Source organism: Entelurus aequoreus, linkage group LG24 (genome assembly GCF_033978785.1).
Source record: "Entelurus aequoreus isolate RoL-2023_Sb linkage group LG24, RoL_Eaeq_v1.1, whole genome shotgun sequence".
Classification (NCBI taxonomy): Eukaryota; Metazoa; Chordata; class Actinopteri; order Syngnathiformes; family Syngnathidae; genus Entelurus; species Entelurus aequoreus.
In genome coordinates this window covers 26,003,707-26,030,245 of record NC_084754.1, presented here as the reverse complement: position 1 = coordinate 26,030,245, position 26,539 = coordinate 26,003,707, and the positions used below count along the sequence as shown (strand labels likewise).

The following is a 26,539-nucleotide window of genomic DNA, read 5'->3' as shown; positions in this document are numbered from 1 at the left end:
TAAGGTCCTTTTTTAAAATATTAATAAAATAAGATAAATAAATTAAAAACATTTTCTTGAAAAAAAGAAAGTAAAACAATATAAAAACAGTTACATAGAAACTAGTAATTAATGAAAATGAGTCAAATTAACTGTTAAAGGTTAGTACTATTAGTGGACCAGCAGCACGCACAATCATGTGTGCTTACGGACTGTATCCCTTGCAGACTGTATTGATATATATTGATATATAATGTAGGAACCAGAATATTAATAACAGAAGGAAACAACCCTTTTGTGTGAATGAGTGTAAATGGGGGAGGGAGGTTTTTTGGGTTGGTGCACTAATTGTAATTGTATCTTGTGTTTTTTATGTTGATTTAATAAAAAATAAAAACCCGATACCGATAATAAAAAAAACAATACCGATAATTTCCAATATTACATTTTAAAGCATTTATCGGACATCTCTAAATGCAACCAAAGCAAAACTTCCACCCTAGTACTTTCGGGTTCACAGATCAAAATTCAAGAAACAGATAATTGGAGAATTGGTGTGGTGGAAAACCAGAGAAAGATGATTGGAGTATAAGAAGATGTAAAATCATCTCTTGGAAACATGCAGGCATCAGCAAGAAAACATAAAGAAATTTAGGGAGAACAGGGAGATTCTCAGAGAGGAAACCGCATCCGTGAGAAAGGAGATGACAGTCTGGCAGGAGGACACCACAGTGGTAAGACATGAGGTGAAAGTCCTACATGAAGGAACAACAACAGTGATTCATGAAACAGCAGCGAGAAAAGAAAGAAAACTCCTGCAAGACAGCATTGTGCCAACAGTTTCTACAAAATAACACCAATCTGGAGAATATCAAAGAAAAGACAGGTCACTTTACACTACTGAACAATATCATCATTGCAGGGCTGCGCATCACTCCCTGATCCTATGCCAGAGCAGTTGACACCAGAGGAGAAGGATGATTCAACGCAACAAGTGCTCAACTTTCTGCAATCAATGGATGTTAGTCGATAATAACACCATCGACCCGTGCATCCCACTGAATAGAAGAAACCCCACCACCACGCCGGTCATCATTGTGAAGCTCGCCAACAGGAAATCTAAAATGGCATTGCTGAGACAGAGAAAGGCCCTGAAGAGTACAAATGTGTACATGAACAAGCACCTTACCTTACTTACATCGCCAAGAAAGCGCGTGACTATAGGAATCAGGGGAAAAACTTACATTAAGCGGAATGGATGTCCGGAAGCAAGAGTACTTGTTGTCAACAAATCAAGGTTCTAGACAAATATTAAAAGTTCACAGTGCTTCGACAAAAGCGACAACAATCATGGAGTCTTACGGGGGAAAAACCCCATCTACAATCAACATCAACACTACTACGTTCCAAGGGACCATTGAACAGGAAGACCAGGTTTTAGGAGCACATTCATTTAAACAAGACAATTTGGAACTGAAAACCTTTTAGAACATACGTCATAAAAGTCTGGAATTGGAGAACGATATAGATCCAGAGACAATTTTTTTCTCCCACATCAGGAATCATTGTTTTTATTACACAGATGAACGCAATAATAGCAACAATAAATCCGACAACAAACTGTACATTTTTCATTTCAACAACGCTTCTTGGGTTACATTTTCTTAAAGCTCTTTTTGTGGTTGTATTTTAAGGTTTTTCCTGTTATTGGCCTCGTCAACTTGAACTAAATAAAAGATAAAAAGCCTAATCTTGGTCATTGAATGAATTTCTGTCTGAACTTCTGAAGAAAATTGCCTTTTCAAGGTTCAGTTTAAACCTCACAAGAGTGAGTGCATCTGACAATCCTGGACTACATATGTCAAGAAACAAGCTAAACATATTGACCAGCTGTTTCTATAGAAGCCAAGCATTGAAAGGTTTGAGGACTTGCTCCAGGCAACCTTCCCTGAAATCAATCAGGAGGACGTTATTGAACGCGTCGGACACTTCAACTACATGCTGTCTGCAGACGAACTAAGCAAGTTTCTTTTTTCTACATTCTGCTGCTGCATTGAGTCATTCACCACATTAAATCTAGGAACTCTGTGTGTGCTGTACTTTACTGTAACAGGAAGCGCATCAGACAAGTACTAAACCCAGCTTTTGACTTTCAAGCAACAGGCCGATTTGGAGTCGTGTCACAGATACAATGTTTAGCATTTCTTTATATCCAAAAATCCCAAGGCCGAGCTGAATCACAGGACACTGTGCTATGCTAATCGATCAAGAAAAATCCATAGATTAGCCGCACCTTTGTATAAGCCGCAGGGTGCAAAGCTTGGGAAAAAAGTAACGGCTTACAGTCCGGAAAATACGTCAATTCTTTATTTACTAATTTATCTATTGTTGTGTTTAAGAATGTGTAGTAACAAATGTGTTAGTAATTGCTATGAAAAGAAAAGGGGTAGGATTAAATAAGCTATGCTTCCTCAGACTCCCTTTCAGACAAGCTGTAATGAGAAACTGTAATTAAGTATCACTTGTATGCAAGTTCGGAATAAACTAACACCATAACCACTAACTTATACAGTGTGCACACAGGAGCCGACGTGAATTCTTAAGGAATTATGTCATTGTATTCAGATACCGGGAATTGGTACCATATTGGACCAAATGAGAAAGGCACCATGCCATAACCAGCGCGTTCGAAGAGTTTGTCATGCAGGGTACAAACTCCCTTTATTCACTGATCCTTGCTCTAAAAATGGTGCACACAACAGTCGTGGACATCAGAGTTGAAGACAACACTTACATTACGGAAATCTCGGAAGGGAACGAACTGCACGATGTCTCGAAGAGCCTCCTCGCCCGTGTTGGACCTCAAAACGCTAGCATCGCCATCTAAAAACTCCATGGCGGCAAAGTCTGCGTTGCCCACGCCGATGATGATGATGGACATTGGCAACTTGGAGGCCTGGACAACGGAATGACGCGTCTCATCCATGTCGCTGATGACGCCGTCTGTTATTATGAGGAGAGTGAAGTACTGCTGCAAAGGGAGGAAGAGGGATGCAGAATGGGGTATTTGTCATATTATTGGGTAGTTTCTGTGGAATTATTCTCTTTCTGGTACTTTCGGTACTGCTTTTGTGGCTTCACTTCAACGGTTGTGAACGTTGTACAGCCTTAAAAAACTACTTTTCTTAAAACCATGTGTTCTAGGATCACGCAAAATACATACATACATTTATACCAATCATGGGCATGAATGTCTTTGTTATTATCAAAGAAACACTACCAGTTACAGTGTTCTAATATAGAGAAGGTCCTGGAACTTTAAAGGCCTACTGAAACCCACTACTACCGACCACGCAGTCTGATAGTTTATATATCAATGATGAAATCTTAACATTGCAACACATGCCAATACAGCCGGGTTAGCTTATAAAGTGCAATTTTAAATTTCCCGCTAAACTTCCGGTTGGAAACATCTATGTATGATGACGTATGCGCGTGACGTCACGACGGCAACGGAAGTATTCGTACCCAATGTGTCACCATACAAACTGCTCTGTTTTCATCGAACAATTCCACAGTATTCTGGACATCTGTGTTGGTGAATCTTTTGCAATTTGTTTAATGGACAATGGAGATTGCAAATAAGAAAGTTGTAGGTGCGATCGGTCTATTAGCAGCGGACTACAGCAACACAATCAGGAGGTTGTGTTGTGTTTGAGTTGGATAGCAGACGCACTAACGTGAGTACAGCTTTGGCTTCCAAACATTTGATCGCTTGCCCGTACGTGCGTGTCGCTATGTGCATGTCACGTACGTAACTTTGGGGAAATATATGTTTCTTGCCGACTCTGACGGCGGCCGGGGTGTCGTCGAAAGCTACAACGCCCGCCGCCGCCGCCCCGTAGTTAGCTTCAATTGTTAAGCTTCGCCAAGCTGGAAATTATTAACCGTGTATTTACATGTTCATGGTTTAATAGTATTGTTGATCTTCTGTCTATCCTTCCAGTCAGGGTTTTTTTTAAATGTTGTTTCTATCTGCATTTGAGCCTGATGCTATCACGTTAGCTCCGTAGCTAAGTTAGTTAGCTTCAATTGTTAAGCTTCGCCAAGCTGGAAATTATTAACCGTGTATTTACATGTTCATGGTTTAATAGCATCTTCTGTCTATCCTTCCAGTCAAGGTTTTTTAAAATTTTGTTTCTATCTGCATTTGAGCCCGATGCTATCACGTTAGCTCCGTAGCTAAAGTGCGTCAACGATGTATTGTCGTGGAGATAAAAGTCACTGTGAATGTCCATTTCGCGTTCTCGACTCTCATTTTCAAGAGGATATAGTATCCGAGGTGGTTTAAAATACAAATCCGTGATTCACAATAGAAAAAGCAGAGTGTGTGGAATCCAATGAGACCTTGTACCTAAGTTACGGTCAGAGCGAAAAAAGATACACCCTGCACTGCCTCTCTAGTCCTTCACTCTAACGTTCCTCATCCACGAATCTTTCATCCTCGCTCAAATTAATGGGGTAATCGTCGCTTTCTCGGTCCGAATCTCTCTCGCTCCGTTGTAAACAACAGGGAATTGTGAGGAATCCTTCCTCCTGTGACGTCACGCTACTTGTCCAGAAACAAATAGGCAAGGCTGTTTTTATCAGCGACAAAAAGTTGCGAATTTTATCGTCGTTGTTCTATAGTAAATCCGTTCAGCAAAAATATGGCAATATCGCGAAATGATCAAGTATGACACATAGAATGGGTCTGCTGTCCCCATTTAAATAAAAAAAAATCATTTCAGTAGGCCTTTAAGAAACACTTAAAATATATATGTGATATTTGAGGCTGTGTAAATAGGACAACATTCAACAAATTAACATTTGTGCACCCATGTTTCGTCAACATCATTTAACCCTAATGAAGAGTTAATATGAATATGATATTCATGATCATTTACTTAAAAGATATGGAGGACATGACTCCGACTCAGCTCAAAGGTTTCTCTTTAATCTGCGAAGAGCAGCTCTGATTAAAGAATCTTCATCACACGAACACACACACACCAGTTTGGCGATGCTATCACTGGTCACACAGTCACTCAGTAGGTTCACTCATTATCTAAGGAACATTGAGGCTTCACTACACCCAACTATACACGCAGACATACACCAAAATCACATTTTCCAACCCTGATTCTCATGTTCCACCAAAACCTGATAAAAAAAACAAAACGAAAAGGCCTACAGTTCTTTCCTTAGAAAAAACAATACTACACTCAGTGTATTTTAGGGCGACAGGGTACAATTATGTAGAACAAGCACAGAAGGATTCTAAGAATTCTCCACTACATCTGCATTGTTAAGATTACATATACTGTTGACAGTTGGAGTGATCAGCTGGTTTTCGGTGGACAGTGGATCGCTGCCCCGCCGGCCTGTGTATGGATTGTTTGTTTATATATGTGTGTTTGTGTGTATGTATGTAATCATTATTGTTATATGTATGTGTGTGTATGTATATGTGAATGAATGTATGGGTGTATGTATGTGTATATGTGTATGTATGCATGTGTGTATGTATATGTATGTGTATATATATATATATATATATATATATATATATATATATATATATGTATATATATATATATATATGTATATGTATATATATATATTTTTATATATATATACACATATATAAAAATATATATATATACATATACATATATATATATATATATATATATATATATATATATATATATATATATATGTATACTGTATATGTGTGTGTGTATTGTTGTCTCTCTGTCTTATCGTCCTCTTGTCCCCGCAATTTCCCCCTCTGTCCTTTGTTTTCCTCTTTCTATCCCCTCCTGCTCCGGTCCTACCAAACATGAATATAATTTCATTTAATAAAGCCAAATACAAATAAGGCAACAAGAGAAATATCCCACACTTCTCGTTTGTATAGTAAATCTGTACAACAAACATGGGCATCTACAACAACAATGTGATTTGCCTGAGTGGCTGGACAGGACAAAAAAATGAAATCAGTTAATTTTATGCTGAGATCCAACAAAAAAAAGCAGCATGGCTTTTAAAAAGAAAAACAAAAATGTATACTGCAAATTATTTGCCACTTGCCAAGATGTAAAATTTTATTTTTGAAAAAGTCCGTAATGTTTTAAAGCTATTTACTTTTTTTAGTCATTGACTCATCGTAATTTTAGCATTAATAATTGTTTTTTTTAATTATTTTTAAAAAAATGTTAAAATGGAAAATAACTATTTCAATATTGTGGTTTTTCTCACATAGCAAATCTTGTTTAAAGAATTGCAAGTTGATAAATGTTTGTTTTCAGAATAAAATACTTGTTTTTAGCTTAGAAATATAGCTAATTTCCAAAAATAAAAATCTTAATTTAGCATATCTTATATTAGGTAACATTTTCTGTCCATGCAGCTTGTTAATTTCAATATTTTTTGTATTTTTTTTCCTAAAATCTAGTCATTTTAATTTATGTTATAACAATTTTTTTTGCAGAGTAGATAAGAAATATAGTATAAAAAAATAATACAATAGAATGTACTAAAAACACTACAGTAATTGTATGAAGTAATGCAATAATAATATTTAGCATTTACCTTGGAGAGTGGACCACTACGGTATCTCATTGCAGTTGCTTTTCCATCAAATACACCATCAGCAGCTTCTTCATATGTTCATAGGTACATGTTAGTCGTTTAGTATTTATCCTAACATCTTTGGCTGGCCTTAGACTCATTCTGCTTTATTTATGCTTATCTCCTCGGACTGCTTCGTCGAGTCTACTCCACAAGCGATCATGTTTAATTGTATTTATTAAATTAATAACATCAGCTTCTACTTCTCAGCACTGTCCTTTGGAAAAAAAAGTTAGGTTAATTTCTAGCTTTTGCTAATGCTCGCGTAAGACCAGATGTTTTGGTTGGATCTTCCGTGTTTCACTGAGATATTTTCTAAACTAACTGGTTTCCTTTTGCTTAAAGTAATAACAATGAAATAGTTGTATATATTTCAAAAGTTTTTATAAATAATGTTTGTAGTACTTGGAGAGCCAAGTGTTTTCTGAGGTGGTACTTGGTGAAAACAAGTTTGAGAACCCTGCAATAGTGTATCTCACCTTCTGTTTGGGCATTCGGTTCCACAAAATGTTACGCAACAAACAGGCTAGTTTGTACGTACAATACAAATACAAAAATTGGAGCAAAAATTTCAGTCGAAAACAGAATATTAAGAAAATCGGGGTCTTTGCGTACTATGCAAGAATTACAACATTCTTTGCAAATAGTCGACATTGTTGCATTTTCAATAGGGTGTTGAGCAGACAATTAACATGTGAAAAAGCAAGATGTTGGCACCTACCGCTGCTTTCTCTTGTTGAAGGGCCTGGGCAGCAAAACGGGCTACGTGGTTAATAATTGGAGCAAAGTTTGTTGGCCCGTAAAAACGAATGTGGGGTAGACAAGCAGAGTAAGCTTGTGCAATGCCTTCTACACCTATAAAAGAAAGAAAAAAAACAATAACATAGGGAATTAAAGGAATTTACATTGTTACAGTCTCTATACAATGCACAATATACGGTATATATATTTTTGCTTTTAATATACTACAGTACTTCAACAATTTCAAAACGATCAAGATGTCACTGAAGCAAGGACTTTTATCCTAAATTGAAGATATAACAAAAAATAAATTGAGGCTACTTTATGCATTTGCATGCCTGAGAAATGGTGGTTATGAGGAAAGAACTACAAGCTGTTGATCTGGACGCTTCAAGCAGTTGACAAAATAAATAGTGTTCTTCTAACGGATGACAGCAGATAGTGTAAACCTAATTTCCCTACGCCTTAAGAGCTGTGCTGTTATTGTTGATGTTGTTGCATCACTGCAGGCGCCTGAGAATGGACCTCAGATGCACTGTTGCTTGGTATTGGTTGAAGGATGTTACGATGGCGCAATGATGGTGGGAGGTATCGAAGGCGGGACATTTGAGCCAAAGACGCTCTGAAGATTCAAACTCTCCCCCACAGAGTGGGCAGACATCAGAGTCTGACTTCCCTGTGAGGTGCGTCCTTCTGCAGAGGGTTGGATAATGGCTGCTGCGGAATCGGACGATATGGGTGAGGTCCTCCATCCTTAGGATACTTCCTTCGGTGATGTTGCGTTTGCATGTGAACAGGGCTTGGGAGTGGGGGTGTACGCAGTGTGCAGAGTCTCAGACAATCTGCAGTCCCTTTGTTGGGGCGATTTCAGATTTGGTAGTTGCATCTTGCTGGTTTGGGTTATCAACGGCTTCGACAAGCGTTTCTAAATCTCAGGCGATGGGTGTAAGATCCGATTTTCTGTACTCATAAACCAGGTTAAGACGGCTTCAGGTGTCGCTTTTTCTGCCGAGAAGAAACTGCTACAGACACCCGTGCCATCCATGAAGGACTTCTTGTCCCCTGAGTATCATCATCATGGCTCCTCCATTGGTGGGGACGCCAACTGGAGATCTGCAAGTCGCTTTCACCCACCTCATTGATGGTATGCTGGACTTTCTCCAACTGGACTGTTTGCGGCATCGATTTATCTGCGGGCGTCAGGAAGATAGGTGCCGGGGTTTGACGTTCTCAGGGGGAAAGGGGATGTGTCTCACCAACTAACTGCTGAGGAGCAAGTTGAGGTCTTCTATGTTCAGAAGAGTTGAGCCGTGCCAGTTTTTCGCCGTCAGACAGTTAGAGTCTGCGTGATTCAGCTTGTCAGTAGTCAGTCGTCCGCCTTTAGAAGCGACATGGTTTTGTAAGGGGGCTCCCGTGGAGTGAGGAGGGCCTTTTTCAGGACAAAGTCTTCGGGAGTGGACTGGGGGTAGCCAGTAATGGCTCTGCTAGCGTTGAGCTGAGCACTTTCAAGATTGCTGAGGTTTGTTACTGAGAGCCAGGAGGCCCAGGCCTGGGAGCTCTATTCTGCAAGTGATAGCTGTGTGGCGATGTAGACCGCCTGTCAGCTGTGCAGGACAATGAGTTGACTGCGTGGGATGACCATTGCTAGAATCGTGCCATGACCCAGATGTTTTGTGCTGCTTTGATAGTTTTTATAATTAAGGCATCACATTCGATGGTTTATAATGCACCAAATTGTTACATTGTATTAAAGAAGTACAGCACACCCATTTTGAAATAGCTTTTGAAATACGTAACAGGTTATTACAAAATGCATTAAAACATTTTTTAAATGTGGCATTATGTAATAATGAGGTGAATGTGTATTACATTACGTAATAATGCATTGTTACACACATTACTTATTTCGTAATACAGTCTAGGGCTGGGCGATATATCGAGTTTGTAAGATATATCGATATATTTTCAAACAAGTTATGAATTAAGAAAATATCGTAATATCGATATAATTTATTTCACGTTAAAATTCCCAAACGCCGCTTATTTGTTGTGTTCCTTGTTCTCCCCCGCTCCCCCTCCATGGGCTACTAAACTCCTCCCCTTCTTCCTTCCAAGATGTGCTTGCACGTATAAGAACATCCATGATTGGTTGGTTGTTTACTATGATAAGTCACGATTGGTTAGGGACAGGCCAATCCGAGGCAAAATAGGGCGGGTCATCGAACCAGGAAGGGAAGTCACAAAGTGCCTGCCTGCAAATGTATTTTTTTATCTGAGTTTGATACATTTTGTATTATTTGCACAGCTACGTTATTTATTTTATGTAAAAATAATTGTTTTCTATTTTATTTATGTTATGTAATTCTGTGCTACTTAAATAGTTTATTTTATGTGCTGTTAATACCCCTCTTGACTAACTGGGTTAATACAAGTGCCACTGACTGTTTACAGTACAGTTGTCATTCACTTCAATTTCACTGAATATCGCTCAAAAATGAATATCTTCATGTGCATATTTTAACCGAAAAATATATTGAGATATATATCAAATATCGAAATGTACTTTTTCGTCCATATCGCCCAGCCCTAATACTGTCCATGTTTAGTAATAGTCATCCCTCGCCACATTGCTCTTCAAATATTGCGGCTTCACCACATCCCTGATTTAAAATGTTTTCTAAAGTGCATTGTACAATTTTTTTGGGGTCCTAAATTAAGCATTTCAAGCATAAAAATGATTAATATTACAGTAGTATTGGTCCACTAAAGGAGACCAAACCAATCAGAGAGCGCTGTTCAGTATCATAGCCACTGATTGGCTCAGCATTACTATATGGGAATAAAAGAGTGTATAGGTGACTAAAGGCTGTTATTTCATGTCTCGAGGACTCTCTTAATGCTTCCGTAGTAAAAATGTGTAAACATATTTTTTTATATATTTATGATGAATAATTCCTACTCCACAGAGATTCTTTTATCACAGCCATTTCCGGAAACAATTAAGAGCAATAAACGAGGGACGACTATATCCTTAATATGCACTGTACCACTGAAATACATTTTGCATGACTTCATTAAATGTTACAGCAGTTGGTACTCAAGTTGTTTTTCCTTTGTTAAACAAAACATACCAAATAAAACCTTTGTTGATGCTGTTCGATAACTTGCAATATTTAATACATAATTTTTTCAAAACATTATTAGACATATTGCATGTTTGGTTTTGGAGTTATGCGTATATAACTTTCATATTTAGTATGACAGTTATACTGTCATATTGAGTAAACCTTACAAAAAACCTTACAAAAGATCATGTTTCTAGTAAAACTCACAAAGATACATTAATACAGGCATTATTAGACATTTTCTAAACTTGGTTTAGGAGTTATGTTCAAATACATTTGAATTGCTTTTTTCGCATTATCTCAGGATTCTAAGAACATTACTGTCATATTGAGTAAAAACTAATTTTTGTGTTTGCAAACCTTACAAAAGCACCTGATTCTAGTAAAACTCACAGATATACATTAATACAGGCATTATTAGACATATTGCATGTTTGGTTTTGGAGTTATGTTTAAATAACTGTCATATATAGTATGACAGTTATACTGTCATATTGAGTAAAAAAAATAATTTTTGTGTTTGCAAACCTTACAAAAGCTCATGTTTCTAGTAAAACTCACAAAGATACATTATTTCAGGTATTATTAGACATTTTGCATGGTTGTTTTAGGAGTTATATTTGAATACATTTGTTTTGCTTTTTTTGCATTAACTCAGTATTCTAAGAAGATTCATGTCATATTGAGTAAAAAACTATTTTTTGTGTTTGCAAACCTTACAAAAGCACCTGGTTCTAGTAAAACTCACAGAGATACATTAATACAGGCATTATTAAACATATTTCATGTTTGTTTTTGGAGTTATGTTTATACAACTGTCATTTTGAGTGTGACAGTTATAGTTAAAAACACATTTTTGTATTTGCAATTATTTTTGTTGTTTAGTTGTACGCACCATTTAAATCTGTACAACAACAATGTCACATAGGTCATCATGAAGCCTGTTTCAAATGTATCAATAAATACCTGAGCAGAAGGGGTTTGTGGGGTTAAAGTTGATGGCAAATTCATGTGAAACCTAAAAACGACAAGAATGACAAACTAAGACTTATACTGCATTGCACTCTAAATATTACTGAGTCCATTTCTCGCACAATATCCCTCCTACCCTTTGTGTGTATGTATGTGTGTGTTAGTGTGTGTGTGTGTGTGTGTGTGTGCATGTTTGAGTGCATGCTTCGCTCTCTCTTTTGTCCTTTTCATCAGTACAGCGCCATGGCAACACAGATGGGTTAACAATTGCAGAATGATGCGAATATGCAAGTATAATGCCTGCTTTTATCCGTGTGTGTTTGTGTAGTACATACAGCACAATGTTGTTGTACTATAATGATACAGCACATGTTGAAAACACACACACACACACATATATACTGTATGTACATCAATGACCGACAAACACACATCTACCTTCCAGTCTGGTGGAAGTTGGGCTCCAAATCCCAGAGCAGGAAACATTTTGTCACTGAGGGGGAAACCATGGCAACAGATTGCAATAGTAGTTAAACCTTTTTTCACGTTCCAATTCAACACGCTGCATTTAGACAACAGTGGAAATCTTGTTACCTGCTTCTCAAAGAAACATAATCATGCGCATGCATATTTATGCTAAGACAAGCAGTGTGCTGGAAGGAAACTGAAGCAATTTTGACAAATAGTCTCTTACTGCATGCGTCATTTTGTACAGTCTAGGTATATTTTATTCCCTAAAATGTAGGAACCAGGGCTATTGTAATATTAAAATGTAAATATTTTAGAATCAGACTGGTTTTGTTTGCATATGTATTTTTTTCCAGCCCTGTGCGTTTTAATAACCACCAACAGTGTGTGTGAGGTTTCTTGTTAAGACTTACCAGGAATGGGCAATACAGCCAAAAAAATCGATATTGAAATACATTTTGCAGCTCTTTGCGATAACAATAAATATCACAATATATTATTTAGCACAAATGAAGTTAAAACGGATCCTGATTTGGCTGCTGTTAAAATGTAATAGGGACTTATTAAGCTGTTGTTTGTAATACTTTGTATTAGTTTTGGGCAATACTACAAATTTGGTTATCGATCCAATACCAAGTAGTTACAGGGGTAGTATTGGTCATATCAATGTTCATACTTAAAATGTTCCAGACCGTTGCATGATTACATTTTTGATCACCGTATTCTGACTAAAACTCAGTATAGTGATGTAACAATATCAATTAAAATATTCAAATTATTTCCTTAACCATGTTTCTTTTTTACCTAAAAAATGAATAATAAGGCCATAGCGCAAAAATAATTAAACAAAATCAAACACTAATATCGGCTCATATTTCTTGAGTTTGTAAACAATTACAAAAAATGATTTTGTGATTGTAAAAAATATCAATCTAATCACTGTAGTGTTGAGCAATATGTGATACTAAACTTGGTATCATTACTGTTGATATCTGTAATCCATTGTTTACATTCAAGAGCTCTAGATTGCTTTGCTTATTTGTATCCTGTGTCATGTAGCTTGTTTAGTTATTCCTTATCCTATGATCATATTAGTCATAATAATACTTGTAGGTAACATAGTGATTTAGTGATTTAGAAGCAGCTTCACACTGTGGAGAGACATTAGCCGCTAGCGAGGAGGCTACATTGCGTTGAGGATGCGTTTGTTCGCGTTTCGCTGTCAAATTTACAGGACACAGCGATAATTTTATCGACACGCATTCATATTACAAGCTCTATCGTCGACCAAATGTATATAATTTATATCGCACATGGTGTATATCGCACAACCCTAACACTTCCCCATGTACATTTTTTTTTAACCCGGGAGAACAGAGATGTGTGTTTCATGGCAAAACAACAACAATAGAGATTTAAAAACTATCTCGCTTATATGTTTAGGATTGGATTTTGAATTTGACCATGGCATGCGGTTATTCAGCCTCCTTGGTGTGGCTCCCTTCTGTGGATAATTCTTACACTGAAGTAGAGACATTTTTGCAAAGAGTTTCATATTTTCCAACTGTCTGTGAGACCGTGAATGTGTCCTGATTGGATGAGTGCGAGGAAGGTAAGGAAAAGGGAGGGGGAGTGTATGAGCCAACCATGAATACATCCCAAAAAAGACAAATCACAAGATTAAACAGTTTGAATCTGCACATATATTATAATAAAAAAATAATAAATGTATTCCTTTGCCTGTAAAATCAAGTAACGATTAACACTTCAAAAAATGTATAACCTGTGTAGTGTCTTGCGGCTCCAGATTGTTTTTCTTTGGTGGAAGTGGGGGCAAAATGGCTGTTTTGATAGAAAAGGTGTCGACTCCTACATTAGAATATTAGTATCATCAATGGGGATTACTGATCAAGTTTAATATTAAGGAAGAAAGTGAAGCTCACAGATAAGACAGACTCATCAGACTTATCAGAAATGCTGGTGTTTTTAGAAACTTTTGATAATTATTTGTTTCCATGTCTTTAAGCTGCAACCAGGAACGTGCAGTGTGTATCTAGGTATGTGATTTTAGACTGTGTGAATTGAAACTCACGTGTCGTAGTCTTGTATGATTTGTCCCACGGCTAAAATAGCAGCAAGGTACTCGTTGCTGCCCAATGGGTTGATGTAATGGAGGGAAGAAGGCTCTCGAGGATTTCCATTGGAGGCTGTGAAGTCTATTCCAACCTATGGAAACACAGACGTACAAATTGTGAACATTCTTTGAGTCACGGTGACTGTTATTGTTAAGAATGTTTTTTTTTTAGTTTATTTAATCCCTCAACAAATCAAAAAGATTATGGCACAGCCAAAAAAATATAGGGTTGTAGATGACAATAATGTATCCTAGTCTTTGAAAACCATAGCAAGGCACACAGGTCATTCTCCAATATATTGCTGTGTTGCAATCCCGTGACCTAGAGGCACTTCGGGGTTTCAGGCGATGGTCTAGCGTCCCAATAGGCTACTGTTTATTTACCTGCATCAGTGCAGATTTGTGCATATTTTGAAAGGTTTAGAGCAGGGGTGTCAAACTCATTTTAGATCGGGGGCCATACGGAGAAAAATCTTCTCCCAAGTTGGCCGGACTGGTAAAATCACGGCACGACAACTTAAAAATAAAGACAACTTCAGGTTGTTTTCTTTGTTTAAAAATAGAACAAGCACATTCTGAAAATGTACAAATCATAATGTTGTTGTTTTTTTTACACTTACAAGATGCAGTTAATAGTATTCTACTTGTATTTGTTGTTATTTATACTTTCTGAATAAATGATGTGATAATGTTCATCAATCAACTCATTGGTGTTAATTTTCAATCTATCAAGATACCAAAAATATATCAAAATCAAATTACAGTATGTTATTTATGTAGTTTGATCATTTTCCTCGACTGGTGCACTAACATGTGGTTTATTTTTTTTACATATGTAGCATCATCTACAAAGATACAAAGAATTGCTATTGCGACATCTAGTGGACACATTTAGAACGGCAGTTTCTTTCATTCAAAAATTTCAGGTTCATTTTTATACTAAAATAAAAACCTGTTTGCGGGCCTGCTCCAGCCCGAGGGCCATACGTTTGACACCCCTGGTTTAGAGGCACATATATAAGCGATCATGAAACAAACATTTAAAATGGGATTTATACACTGTTAAAAAAAATACTTTTGAAAGATTTAAACTATTCATCATTACCAACATGTTACTGCTTGCTACGACCTCACTTCATTTGATACTCAGAAGTTATTTGGAGAAGAAACATTTGGAGGCACATCATATATTTACATCTGAGGGATCCACAAATTAAACATTAATCAGTGGAAGACGATGTTGGATTTATTCGTGCATCGCTAAGTAAAGTATTTGATTGACATAACGAGTACCGTGCTGCTGTGATCGTGATGCTAACGAGAACAACCATACGTTTGTTTGCAGTTGATTTCCTGCTACAAATACTAGTCTCATCTACAATTAATGTCTGCAGTTGTTTTTATGGTTTGAAGTTCATATTTTGTATCATTATTTAGCTATGAATATCCCTGTTGTTCCGCAATGTTTGCTAGCAATATCAAGATTCAGTATATGCTGCTGAGCCTACGAGATATTTATTCATCTAGTTTGTTACTACAATTAGGGATATTTTTTTTATAACAAATAGCAACAAAGACGTTATAATGTGGTCATCCGTGTCGAATAAAGCACTTTCCTGCACAACAACAACTACACTTTTACTTTCTGTTATGAAAATGGACAATGAAAATAAGTTGGGTTGGATCAACAATCACAATTTTTATTACTAGGACTTACCATGATGTTAGTTTATTTGCACAACCAGGTCTTTGTAGTTATATTTAGGCATAGCAACCACAAAAGAACACAAAATAATGCAATCTCTTGTCCTTTCCTTACATTTAGTTCTGCTATCAAACACTGCTAATATAGTAGAGAATAAACTCGATTGCATTAGAGAAAGCTTCTCAACAAACCAAATGTTGGAACATTTTACAAAGTGATCGCTGCAGACACAAGCGGTCCGATTGTATTCCACAAGATGATGACAATTATATTTTTAAGAGCCATTTCCTTCGACGTACTTTTGTTTTCTCCCTGACTTTATTACCTTTATGAACCACTTCTTTAGGGACCCTCTGAACGCTTTTTCCTATCTCTCTATTTGAATGATTTGAACATCCAAGAACACAACAGCAATACGATATTTTCTACTCAACCTCTGCACTCACTTTCATTTGTTTTAATGCTACAGTTAAGCTTCGTGACAATCGTGTGAATTAAGCCGCAAAGAAGAAAAACGGATGTGACGTCATATGCAACCCAGCTATTCATGCTCTAAAGCTGTCCAGATCAAAAACACTTCCTAACGATAATACAAGTGCCATCCATCCATCCATCCATCCATCTTCTTCCGCTTATCTGAGGTCGGGTCGCGGGGGCAGCAGCTTAAGCAGGGAAGCCCAGACTTCCCTCTCCCCAGCCACTTCGTCCAGCTCCTCCCGGGGGATCCCGAGGCGTTCCCAGGCCAGCCGGGAGACATAGTCTTCCCAACGTGTCCTGGGTCTTCCCCGTGGCCTCCTACCGGTCGGACGTGCCCTAAACACCTCCCTAGGGATGTGGAGGAGCAGCGGCTTTACTTTGAGCTCCCCCCGGATGGCAGAGCTTCTCACCCTATCTCTAAGGGAGAGCCCCGCCACCCGGCAGAGGAAACTCATTTCGGCCGCTTGTACCCGTGATCTTGTCCTATCGGGCATTACCCAAAGCTCATGACCATAGGTGAGGATGGGAACGCAGATCGACCGGTAAATTGAGAGCTTTGCCTTCCAGCTCAGCTCCTTCTTCACCACAACGGATCGATACAGCGTCCGCATTACTGAAGACGCCGCACCGATCCGCCTGTCGATCTCACGATCCACTCTTCCCTCACTCGTGAACAAGACTCCGAGGTACTTGAACTCCTCCACTTGGGGCAGGGTCTCCTCCGCAACCCGGAGATGGCACTCCACCCTTTTCCGGGCGAGAACCATGGATTCGGACTTGGAGGTGCTGATTCTCATCCCAGTCGCTTCACACTCAGCTGCGAACCGATCCAGCGAGAGCTGAAGATCCTGGCCAGATGAAGCCATCAGGACCACATTATCTGCAAAAAGCAGAGACCTAATCCTGCAGCCACCAAACCAGATCCCCTCAACGCCTTGACTGCGCCTAGAAATTCTGTCCATAAAAGTTATGAACAGAATCGGTGACAAAGGGCAGCCTTGGCGGAGTCCAACTCTCACTGGAAACGTGTCCGACTTACTGCCGGCAATGCGGACCAAACTCTGGCACTGATCATACAGGGAGCGGACCGCCACAATCAGACAGTCCGATACCCCATACTCTCTGAGCACTCCCCACAGGACTTCCCGAGGGACACGGTCGAATGCCTTCTCCAAGTCCACAAAACACATGTAGACTGGTTGGGCAAACTCCCATGCACCCTCAAGGACCCTGCCGAGAGTATAGAGCTGGTCCACAGTTCCACGACCAGGACGAAAACCACACTGTTCCTCTTGAATCCGAGGTTCGACTATCCGGCGTAGCCTCCTCTCCAGCACACCTGAATAGACCTTACCGGGAAGGCTGAGGAGTGTGATCCCACGATAGTTAGAACACACCCTCTGGTTCCCCTTCTTAAAGAGAGGAACCACCACCCCGGTCTGCCAATCCAGAGGTACCGCCCCCGATGTCCACGCGATGCTGCAGAGTCTTGTCAACCAAGACAGCCCCACAGCATCCAGAGCCTTAAGGAACTCTGGGCGGATCTCATCCACCCCCGGGGCCTTGCCACCGAGGAGCTTTTTAACTACCTCAGCAACCTCAGCCCCAGAAATAGGAGAGCCCACCACAGATTCCCCAGGCACTACTTCCTCATAGGAAGACGTGTTGGTGGGATTGAGGAGGTCTTCGAAGTATTCCCTCCACCGATCCACAACATCCGCAGTCGAGGTCAGCAGAACACCATCCTCACCATACACGGTGTTGATAGTGCACTGCTTCCCCTTCCTGAGGCGGCGGATGGTGGTCCAGAATCGCTTCGAAGCCGTCCGGAAGTCGTTTTCCATGGCTTCCCCGAACTCCTCCCATGTCCGAGTTTTTGCCTCCGCGACCGCCGAAGCCGCACACCGCTTGGCCTGTCGGTACCTGTCCGCTGCCTCAGGAGTCCTATGAGCCAAAAGAACCCGATAGGACTCCTTCTTCAGCTTGACGGCATCCCTCACCGCCGGTGTCCACCAACGGGTTCTAGGATTACCGCCACGACAGGCACCAACTACCTTGCGGCCACAGCTCCAATCAGCCGCCTCGACAATAGAGGTGCGGAACATGGTCCATTCGGACTCAATGTCCAGCACCTCCCTCGTGACATGTTCAAAGTTCTTCCGGAGGTGGGAATTGAAACTCTCTCTGACAGGAGACTCTGCCAGACGTTCCCAGCAAACCCTCACAATGCGTTTGGGCCTGCCAGGTCTGTCCGGCATCCTCCCCCACCATCGCAGCCAACTCACCACCAGGTGGTGATCGGTAGAAAGCTCCGCCCCTCTCTTCACCCGAGTGTCCAAAACATGAAGCCGCAAATCCGACGACACAACTACAAAGTCGATCATGGAACTGCGGCCTAGGGTGTCCTGGTGCCAAGTGCACATATGGACACCCTTATGTTTGAACATGGTGTTTGTTATGGACAATCTGTGACGGGCACAAAAGTCCAATAACAAAACACCGCTCGGGTTCAGATCCGGGCAGCCATTCTTCCCAATCACGCCTCTCCAGGTTTCACTGTCGCTGCCAACATGAGCATTGAAGTCCCCCAGTAGAACGAGGGAATCACCCGGGGGAGCACTCTCAAGTACTCCCTCGAGTGAATCTAAAAAGGGTGGGTACTCTGAGCTGCGGTTTGGCGCGTAAGCGCAAACCACAGTCAGGACCCGTCCCCCCACCCGAAGGCGGAGGGAAGCTACCCTCTCGTCCACCGGGTTGAACTCCAACATGCAGGCTCTGAGCCAGGGGGCAACAAGAATTGCCACCCCAGCCCGTCGCCTCTCACTGCCGGCAACGCCAGAGTAGAAGAGAGTCCAGCCCCTCTCGAGAGAACTGGTTCCAGAGCCCTTGCTGTGCGTCGAAGTGAGTCCGACTATGTCTAGTGATAATAATTCCCCCCAGCGAGGTGACGTTCCACGTCCCAAGAGCTAGCTTCTGTAGCCGAGGATTGGACCGCCAAGTGCCCTGCCTTCGGCTTCCGCCCAGCTCACATCGCACCCGACCTCTATGACCCCTGCTATGGGTGGTGAGCCCATTGGAGGGGGAACTCACGTTGCCTCTTCGGGCTGTGCCCGGCCGGGCCCCATGGGGACAGGCCCGGCCAACAGGCGCTCGCCATCGTGCCCCACCTCCGGGCCTGGCTCCAGAGGGGGGCCCCTGTGACCCGCGTCCGGGCGAGGGAAATCTGGGTCCATAGGTTTTATTTTTCATTGAGGTCTTCGAGCTGCTCTTTGTCTGATCCCTCACCTAGGACCAGTTTGTCTTGGGAGACCCTACCAGGGGGCATAAAGCCCCCGGACAACATAGCTCCTAGGATCATTGGGACACGCAAACTCCTCTACCACGGTAAGGTGGCAGCTCAGAGAGGAGGATAATACAAGTGTAAAAATATTATTGAGGGACAAGTTATGACAGTTATAAAGGGTAACATTTTAGGATAGGATAGGATAAGACTTTATTGTCATTGCACAAGTACAACAAAACTATGTTTAGGCAATTTTAACAGGGTGGAGTTATGAGTTGTATATTTCAGCCGCTATAGGGGAAGCTCTAAAGCTTGTTTGAATCCAAACCATAACCCTTATTTCAACTTTGATCTGATTCCTCATTGGGTCAATTTTGGAGTTTTGATCGATATGATAGTTGGATGTAGCTAGGACCGCAAACAACTCCATCCACATTCTAAAAAACGTATCACACAATAATAGTGATGGGTAACAAATTTGGTAGTTTTGTAAGTCAGTCGGTACTACCAAACTGTGCCATATTTCGATACCTTTGTTGCTCATGATGTCACATCCGATTGCAGACGGAACAGTTGTCGAGGAAAGATTAACTCAAGCAACACTTGCTGGTTCAGCCTAACTGCTCTCAGTCAAAGCAACTAAATATTGAAACTCCCTATCACTCACCACCAGAAACTCACCTTAAGAAATAGATTAAACTTTACCAAGTCTGTGACCACACTCTGTCTCTTTTAATGTCCTTTTTAATGATCTGATTTTTATTTGTGCTTCTGCATTTGTTCTTTTATTTCTGTTGCCTGGCTGGGGGCAACCAATAGAAACAAGTGTGCTATAATCTGGCATACAGCTGTATTTTTGGAGATGTTCACTCATATGCAATGCCCTTAACAAATAAACAAAACAAAAAAAAACAATGTTACAATTTTCAATGCCAACAAAGCAACTCTGCCTGAAGGAAAACATTTGGATTTAAAGTAAGGCTTCAATTTTCCAAAATGCACTAGCTTGATGCAAATTTACATTGGCTTTGCCATATACATGCTACTGATTAGCATTTGCCATTTTACATGGCGATTTCAACACATCCAACATTTGTAATGAAAACTACAACTAAGATGCACGTTACAATCAAACGGCCAGTGTGAAATAAATACAATACTTACAGCATAAACACTTCGTAGGGCGCATCATAAGACTAGACTGGCACATTGAGCTTCATGGCAAAGGCTACTTCCTAGCTAAAGCAACATACTGTAGCCCAGTGGTTCTCAACCTTTTTTCAGTGATGTACCCCCTGTGAACAATTTTTTAATTAAAATACCCCCTAATCAGAGCAAAGCATTTTTGGTTGAAAAAAAGAGATAAAGAAGTAAAATACAGCACTATGTCATCAGTTTCGGATTTATTAAATTGTATAACAGTGCAAAATATTGCTCATTTGTAGTGGTCTTTCTTGAACTATTTGGAAAAAAAGATATAAAAATAACTAAAAACTTGTTGAAAAATAAACAAGTGATTCAATTATAAATAAAGATTTCTACACAGAAGTAATCATCAACTTAAAGTGCTCTCTTTGGGGATTGTAATAGAGATCCATCTGGATTCATGAACTTAATTCTAAACATTTCTTCACAAAAAAAGAAATCTTTAAGGTCAATATTTATTGAACATGTCCACAAAAAATCTAGCTGTCAACACTAAATATTGCATTGTTGCATTGTTGCATTGTACTGAATGGAATAGCCTACTTGATTTGATGTTCAGTTTATGAACTTACATTCATATTTTGTTGAAGTATTATTCAATAAATATATTTATAAAGGATTTTTGAATTGTTGCTATTTTTAGAATATTTAAAAAAAATCTCACGTACCCCTTGGCATACCTTCAAGTACCCGCAGGGGTACGCGTACCCCCATTTGAGAACCACTGCTGTAGCCTATACATCACTGCCATCTAACGTCTTGGAATTGCAACTACATGCAGAGTCTACCATATAATACTTGCCAATGGGACATAAATGTAAGAAAACAAGAACACTTTTTTTCAACAACAATTGAAATTTTTTGTTTTAACAATTAACATTCATTAACACATTTGAACACACGCAGAAGTACCGTAAATGGGTAATGATTCCCAGGTGCTGGCATATGGTACTGTATCAATTCAAATGTGAAAGTTACCCACTCTTACACTATAATATTTCGATACAACATACCCTTTACTGTCATGTACACAGCTAAGTCACCTATACACACATGATTATGGCTTATTATCGTATTGCCCAGCTCTGCAGTATTTCAACTAGGATGAATGCCATGTCAGAAATAAAACTACCAGAATGGCCCCTACACCAGAAGGAGGGATATTTTAACAGATGATAACAGAGTGGCAACGTGATGACATGCAGAGAATTGATGGAAACACGTTAACACATGAGCCCAAACAATAAATGAGATGGAGACTGACATGTTGTTGCCTCAAGCAATGAAAATGCAGTTTGTGTGCTGACAGGAACAGCTAACCTTGTAACTGCCACTGTCACAGTCTAAACTAGCTATATATTAACCATGAAGACATAACTCATTTTTATTACTACTGCTTTGACAAGTCAGCACTCAAGTTTCCAGTATCATCTTGCATGTTAAAGAATATATATCAAACACATAAGCTTTTTATTCATCCAGGAAAAAGGTGATAGGTGTTTGAGTACCACCATAACATTTAGAAAAATGGTATGGTATTAAGAAAGATTAGCAGGGATAAGTATGGTGTTGATATAATCACGGCACTATTGTATGCGTTTACCTCTGGGCTTGATCTGATAATAACAATAACAATAATAGTAATAATAATAACAGCATGTTAGAATTGTAAAGCTGTACAGTTTCAATAATCAGGGCTACTTTAAATCACTTCACTGGAATAATACTTCAACCGCTGAGCCCCGGCTTTACCGTATGTACTAAATACAACTAAATACAAAATACTAAACGTTTTGAATAACAGTGTGAGCAGCACTGACTATGTACTGTAGTATTTTATGATCCGCCACACAGCTAATCAAGCCCATCTGGAGCATGAATTTGATGTGCTAAAACATGACATTTCAGAAGCTATTAAAACATTTCCCCCCAGTGATCTCTGGCGTTAGACATTATTACTTTGATAACTGTGAAGTTAGTGACAGTGGGGGATGCCGCCATTCTGTTTCCAACACATTCGTAGCCCCAAGCTATTTGTAATTGTTCACACAAAATACACTTAGCATACGACGACAAGCACACCCTTTCTACGAGCTCAGAGGAAAATTAAACAAGGAGCAATGCTGTACTTCAGTCCACAATACTGTACTTGAGAACAGGGGTTCTTGTTGTTTTGGGCCCTTTTGGACTTTTCCAATACAGAGGGTCCGGGGCCCGCTTAAATATTTACACTAAATTAGTAATTGTACTCTTGATTTTAATCATAGTCATAAATTATATCTAACCTACTTACAGTTTAACAGGATAAACCTTTAAATGATGTGAAAGCATGTGTTAATATTTAGGTCCGGTTGATTACAAAAACAAATACTACTAAAGAATACATAAAAACTGATGAAAAAATAAATGCACATACTATTACGCAGTGCTAAAATAAATAAATTTCAACTCAATGTATAAAGAATTATAATATATATGTTTCTCAAACAAACTGTCAATAAAATGTAAGTACATATAGAAATACAGCTTCACCACTTCAGTCATATTTTTTGCGCTACAGAAACTTCTCTATGACTTTAGCTTAGGGCTGGGCGATATATCGAGTTTGTAAGATATATCAATACATATTTTAATAAGATATGAATTAAGAAAATATCGTAATATCGATATAATTTATTTCACGTTAAAATTACCAAACGCAGCTTATTTGTTGTGTTCCTCGTTTTCCCCTGCACCCCCTCCATGGGCTACTAAACCCCTCCCCTCCCTCCTTCCAAGACGTGCTTGCACGCATAAGAACATCCATGATTGGTTGGTTGTTGACTATGATGAGTCACGATTGGTTAGAGACAGGCCAATCAGAGGCAAGATAGGGCGGGTCATCGAACCAGGACGGGAAATCACAGAGTGCCTGCCTGCAAATGTATTTTTTTATCTGAGTTTGATTCATTTTGTATTATTTGCACAGATATGTTATTTATTTTATGTAGAAATAATATTTTTCAATTGTATTTATGTTATGTAATTCTGTGCTACTTAAACAGTTTATTGTATGTGCTGTTAATGCTAGGTTCACACCAACGGCGCTTTGACGGCGCTTTAAAGCGGCATGCAAAGCGGCGTTAAAGCGTAACAAAGCCTGATTAAAGTGTGAGGGTCGTAATGGATCGTGGGAAAGCTTGTAGTGAAGCGGGACATGCGGCAAGTTCGCCAAAATTTTTTAAACGCTTTAAAAAAATTTGGGGCTCTGTCAAGGATGGAATAAAGCGCCGAGAGCGTATCAAAGCCTGACAAAGCTCAGCAAAGCTTGACTCAAAGCGTAGGAAAGCTTAACAGATCTTGGTTCAAAGCGCGGACCCCAGTCTACAACTACAAATAGGAAGTGACTGTGATATTGACTAGTGACATTGAATATAACGAAAAAAGAAGAGAAATTGAAAAAATAAATGAATATAAAACATAATAAATAATAAACATAATATAACGGAAAAAAAAGAGAAATTGAAAAAATAAATGAATATAAAACATAATAAATAATAAACATAATATAACGAAAAAAAAGAGAAATTGAAAAAATAAATGAATATAAAACATAATAAATAATAAACATAATATAACGAAAAAAAGAGAAATTGAAAAAATAAATGAATATAAAACAAAATAAATAATAAACATAGTATAACAAAAAAAGAAGAGAAATTGAAAAAATAAATGAATATAAAACATAATAAATAATAAACATAATATAACGAAAAAAGACGAGAAATTGAAAAAATAAATGAATATAAAACATAATAAATAATAAACATAATATAACGGAAAAAAAAGAGAAATTGAAAAAATTAAATGCATATAAAACATAATAAATAATAAACATAATATAACGGAAAAAAAAGAGAAATTGAAAAAATAAATGAATATAAAAAATGTGTGGAAAACAGTACAGTATACTGAGTTTTTCACATTTTTTTTAACTTATTTGTTTATCATATTTCTCTTTTTTATTACATTATGTGTTTTATCCTGTATATAATAAAACAAAAAGAGAAATCAAATAAATAGATCAATCTAAAAAAATGTGGGGAAAACTTAGTATACTGAGTTTTTCACTTTTTTTTTTTACTTATTTGTTTATCATATTTCTCTTTTTTTTTATATTATGTGTGCGCACGCAATTTATTCATCAAATTCACAAAATAATAATCACAGCATCTTCCAAATTGCACATAATTACATAACAATATCACATTTCAAAGTCATTATTACAAATTAATGTTCATAATGTTCATGACACATTAATTCCAATGCACAACAGAGCTTGATAATCGTGTCAGAGCCTGATTTAAAGCGTCAGGATCGCATCAAAGCATAATAAAGTTCAATAAAGCCTAATAAAACGTATCAAAGCGTGATTTAAAGCGTATCAAAGCGGCATCAAATCGTGAGGAACGGTAATTCGTCCCCCCAAAGCGGCAACTAATTCGTATCAGAGCGTATCAAAGCATAACATTACTTCGGAGATCGGGATATTCGTGGAAAAATTTACAAAAATGACGGCGCTTTGCTCGCCGCTTTAAAGCGCGGCAAGCGCCGTTGGTGTGAACCAGGCATTATACACATCTTGACTAACTGGGTTAATAAAAGTGCCACTGACTGTTTACAGTACAGTTGTCATTCACTACAATTTCACTTAATATCGCTCAAAAATGAATATCTTTATATGTATACTTTCACCAAAAAATATATCGAGATATATATCGAATATCGAGTTTAAGTAAAATTATATCGAGATATACTTTTTCGTCCATATCGCCCAGCCCTACTTTAGCTCCAGACTCCGTCTGTTTGTTTGATATTGTATTTACTGGAAAAGTGTATTACAGCTGTAGCCCATACCCCAAAAACCAGACATTTTTTGGCGGCACTATAGTAGGTGCATCTGGCCCAAAAACGGGCCCTGGCCCTATGGTTAAGAAACATTGCTTTATAAAAATCCCCCAGATTCCAAATGATTGATTACCAACAATGTATCAATAACACACACATTGGAATGAAGTAAAAAAAAGTAAATTAAAAATGTTTCTCTATAATATATGTTTTTGGGTGTCCGTATTTTCCGGACTATAAGACGCTGCGTTTTTCCTACGCTTTGAGCCCTCCGGCTTATAAAATGGTGCCACTAATTTACAGATTTTTCTTCACTGATGGCCATAATATTTTGTATTCAACAAATAGTTTTCATGTTAAACTAACAGAGACATTGAAGAGGTGTGTTATTGTTTTTGCTAGGCGCCATCTTTTGGACGAGTTTGCTTACTGCAGGTTGACAATATACTTCATGTTTCGTGCCGGAAGTATAATTATCCATAGTATTTCTGCCTAAAAGGATTATTCATTCATCACTCCAAACAGTGTTTCTAAGATGTACAATATAACTGAAACAATTCATACTTACTAAACCGTCCCAGTGTTTTCATGCATATATGTACGTGCTATTGTAATGTGATCAAGCTAGCTTAGTTAGCATTAGCTAATATACTAACACATTTACGAGTTTTTTTGTTAGTATTATTAACTCAAAATAGCATTTTGGGGCGGCATGGCCTGGTGGGTAGAGCGGCCGTGCCAGAAACTTGAGGGTTGCAGGGTCACTCCCTGCCTCTTGCCATCCAAATCACTACCGTTGTGTCCTTGGGTAGGACACTTCACCCTTGCTCACACTGGTGAATGAAGGAAGGATTGTGGTCGGAGGGGCTGTAGGCGCAAACTGGCAG

The 26,539-nt window shown here is 38.8% G+C and overlaps 2 protein-coding genes across 4 annotated transcripts in view; one reads left to right on the top strand and one right to left on the bottom strand.

The window, feature by feature from the left end:
• cpne2 (copine II) overlaps positions 1-26,539 on the bottom strand; it is a 79,481-nt gene that overhangs the window by 7,580 nt on the left and 45,362 nt on the right. For both annotated transcript variants that reach the window (XM_062035821.1, XM_062035822.1), the window contains exons 11-15: positions 14,053-14,186; positions 11,931-11,985; positions 11,487-11,538; positions 7,376-7,509; positions 2,774-3,010 (exon numbers count right to left, since the gene is read on the bottom strand). In XM_062035821.1, the coding sequence (XP_061891805.1) occupies positions 2,774-3,010; positions 7,376-7,509; positions 11,487-11,538; positions 11,931-11,985; positions 14,053-14,186 (612 nt within the window). The remainder of the gene's footprint in view (positions 1-2,773; positions 3,011-7,375; positions 7,510-11,486; positions 11,539-11,930; positions 11,986-14,052; positions 14,187-26,539) is intronic.
• psme3ip1 (proteasome activator subunit 3 interacting protein 1) overlaps positions 1-26,539 on the top strand; it is a 111,382-nt gene that overhangs the window by 69,642 nt on the left and 15,201 nt on the right. The window contains exon 8 of one of the 2 annotated variants that reach the window (XM_062035827.1): positions 902-1,532. The exons of the other annotated variant lie outside the window; for it this stretch is intronic. Coding sequence (XP_061891811.1) covers positions 902-921 — 20 coding nt within the window. The 3' untranslated portion in view covers positions 922-1,532. Of the gene's footprint in view, positions 1-901; positions 1,533-26,539 lie in introns of those variants that run through there. 2 annotated transcript variants of the gene reach the window in all.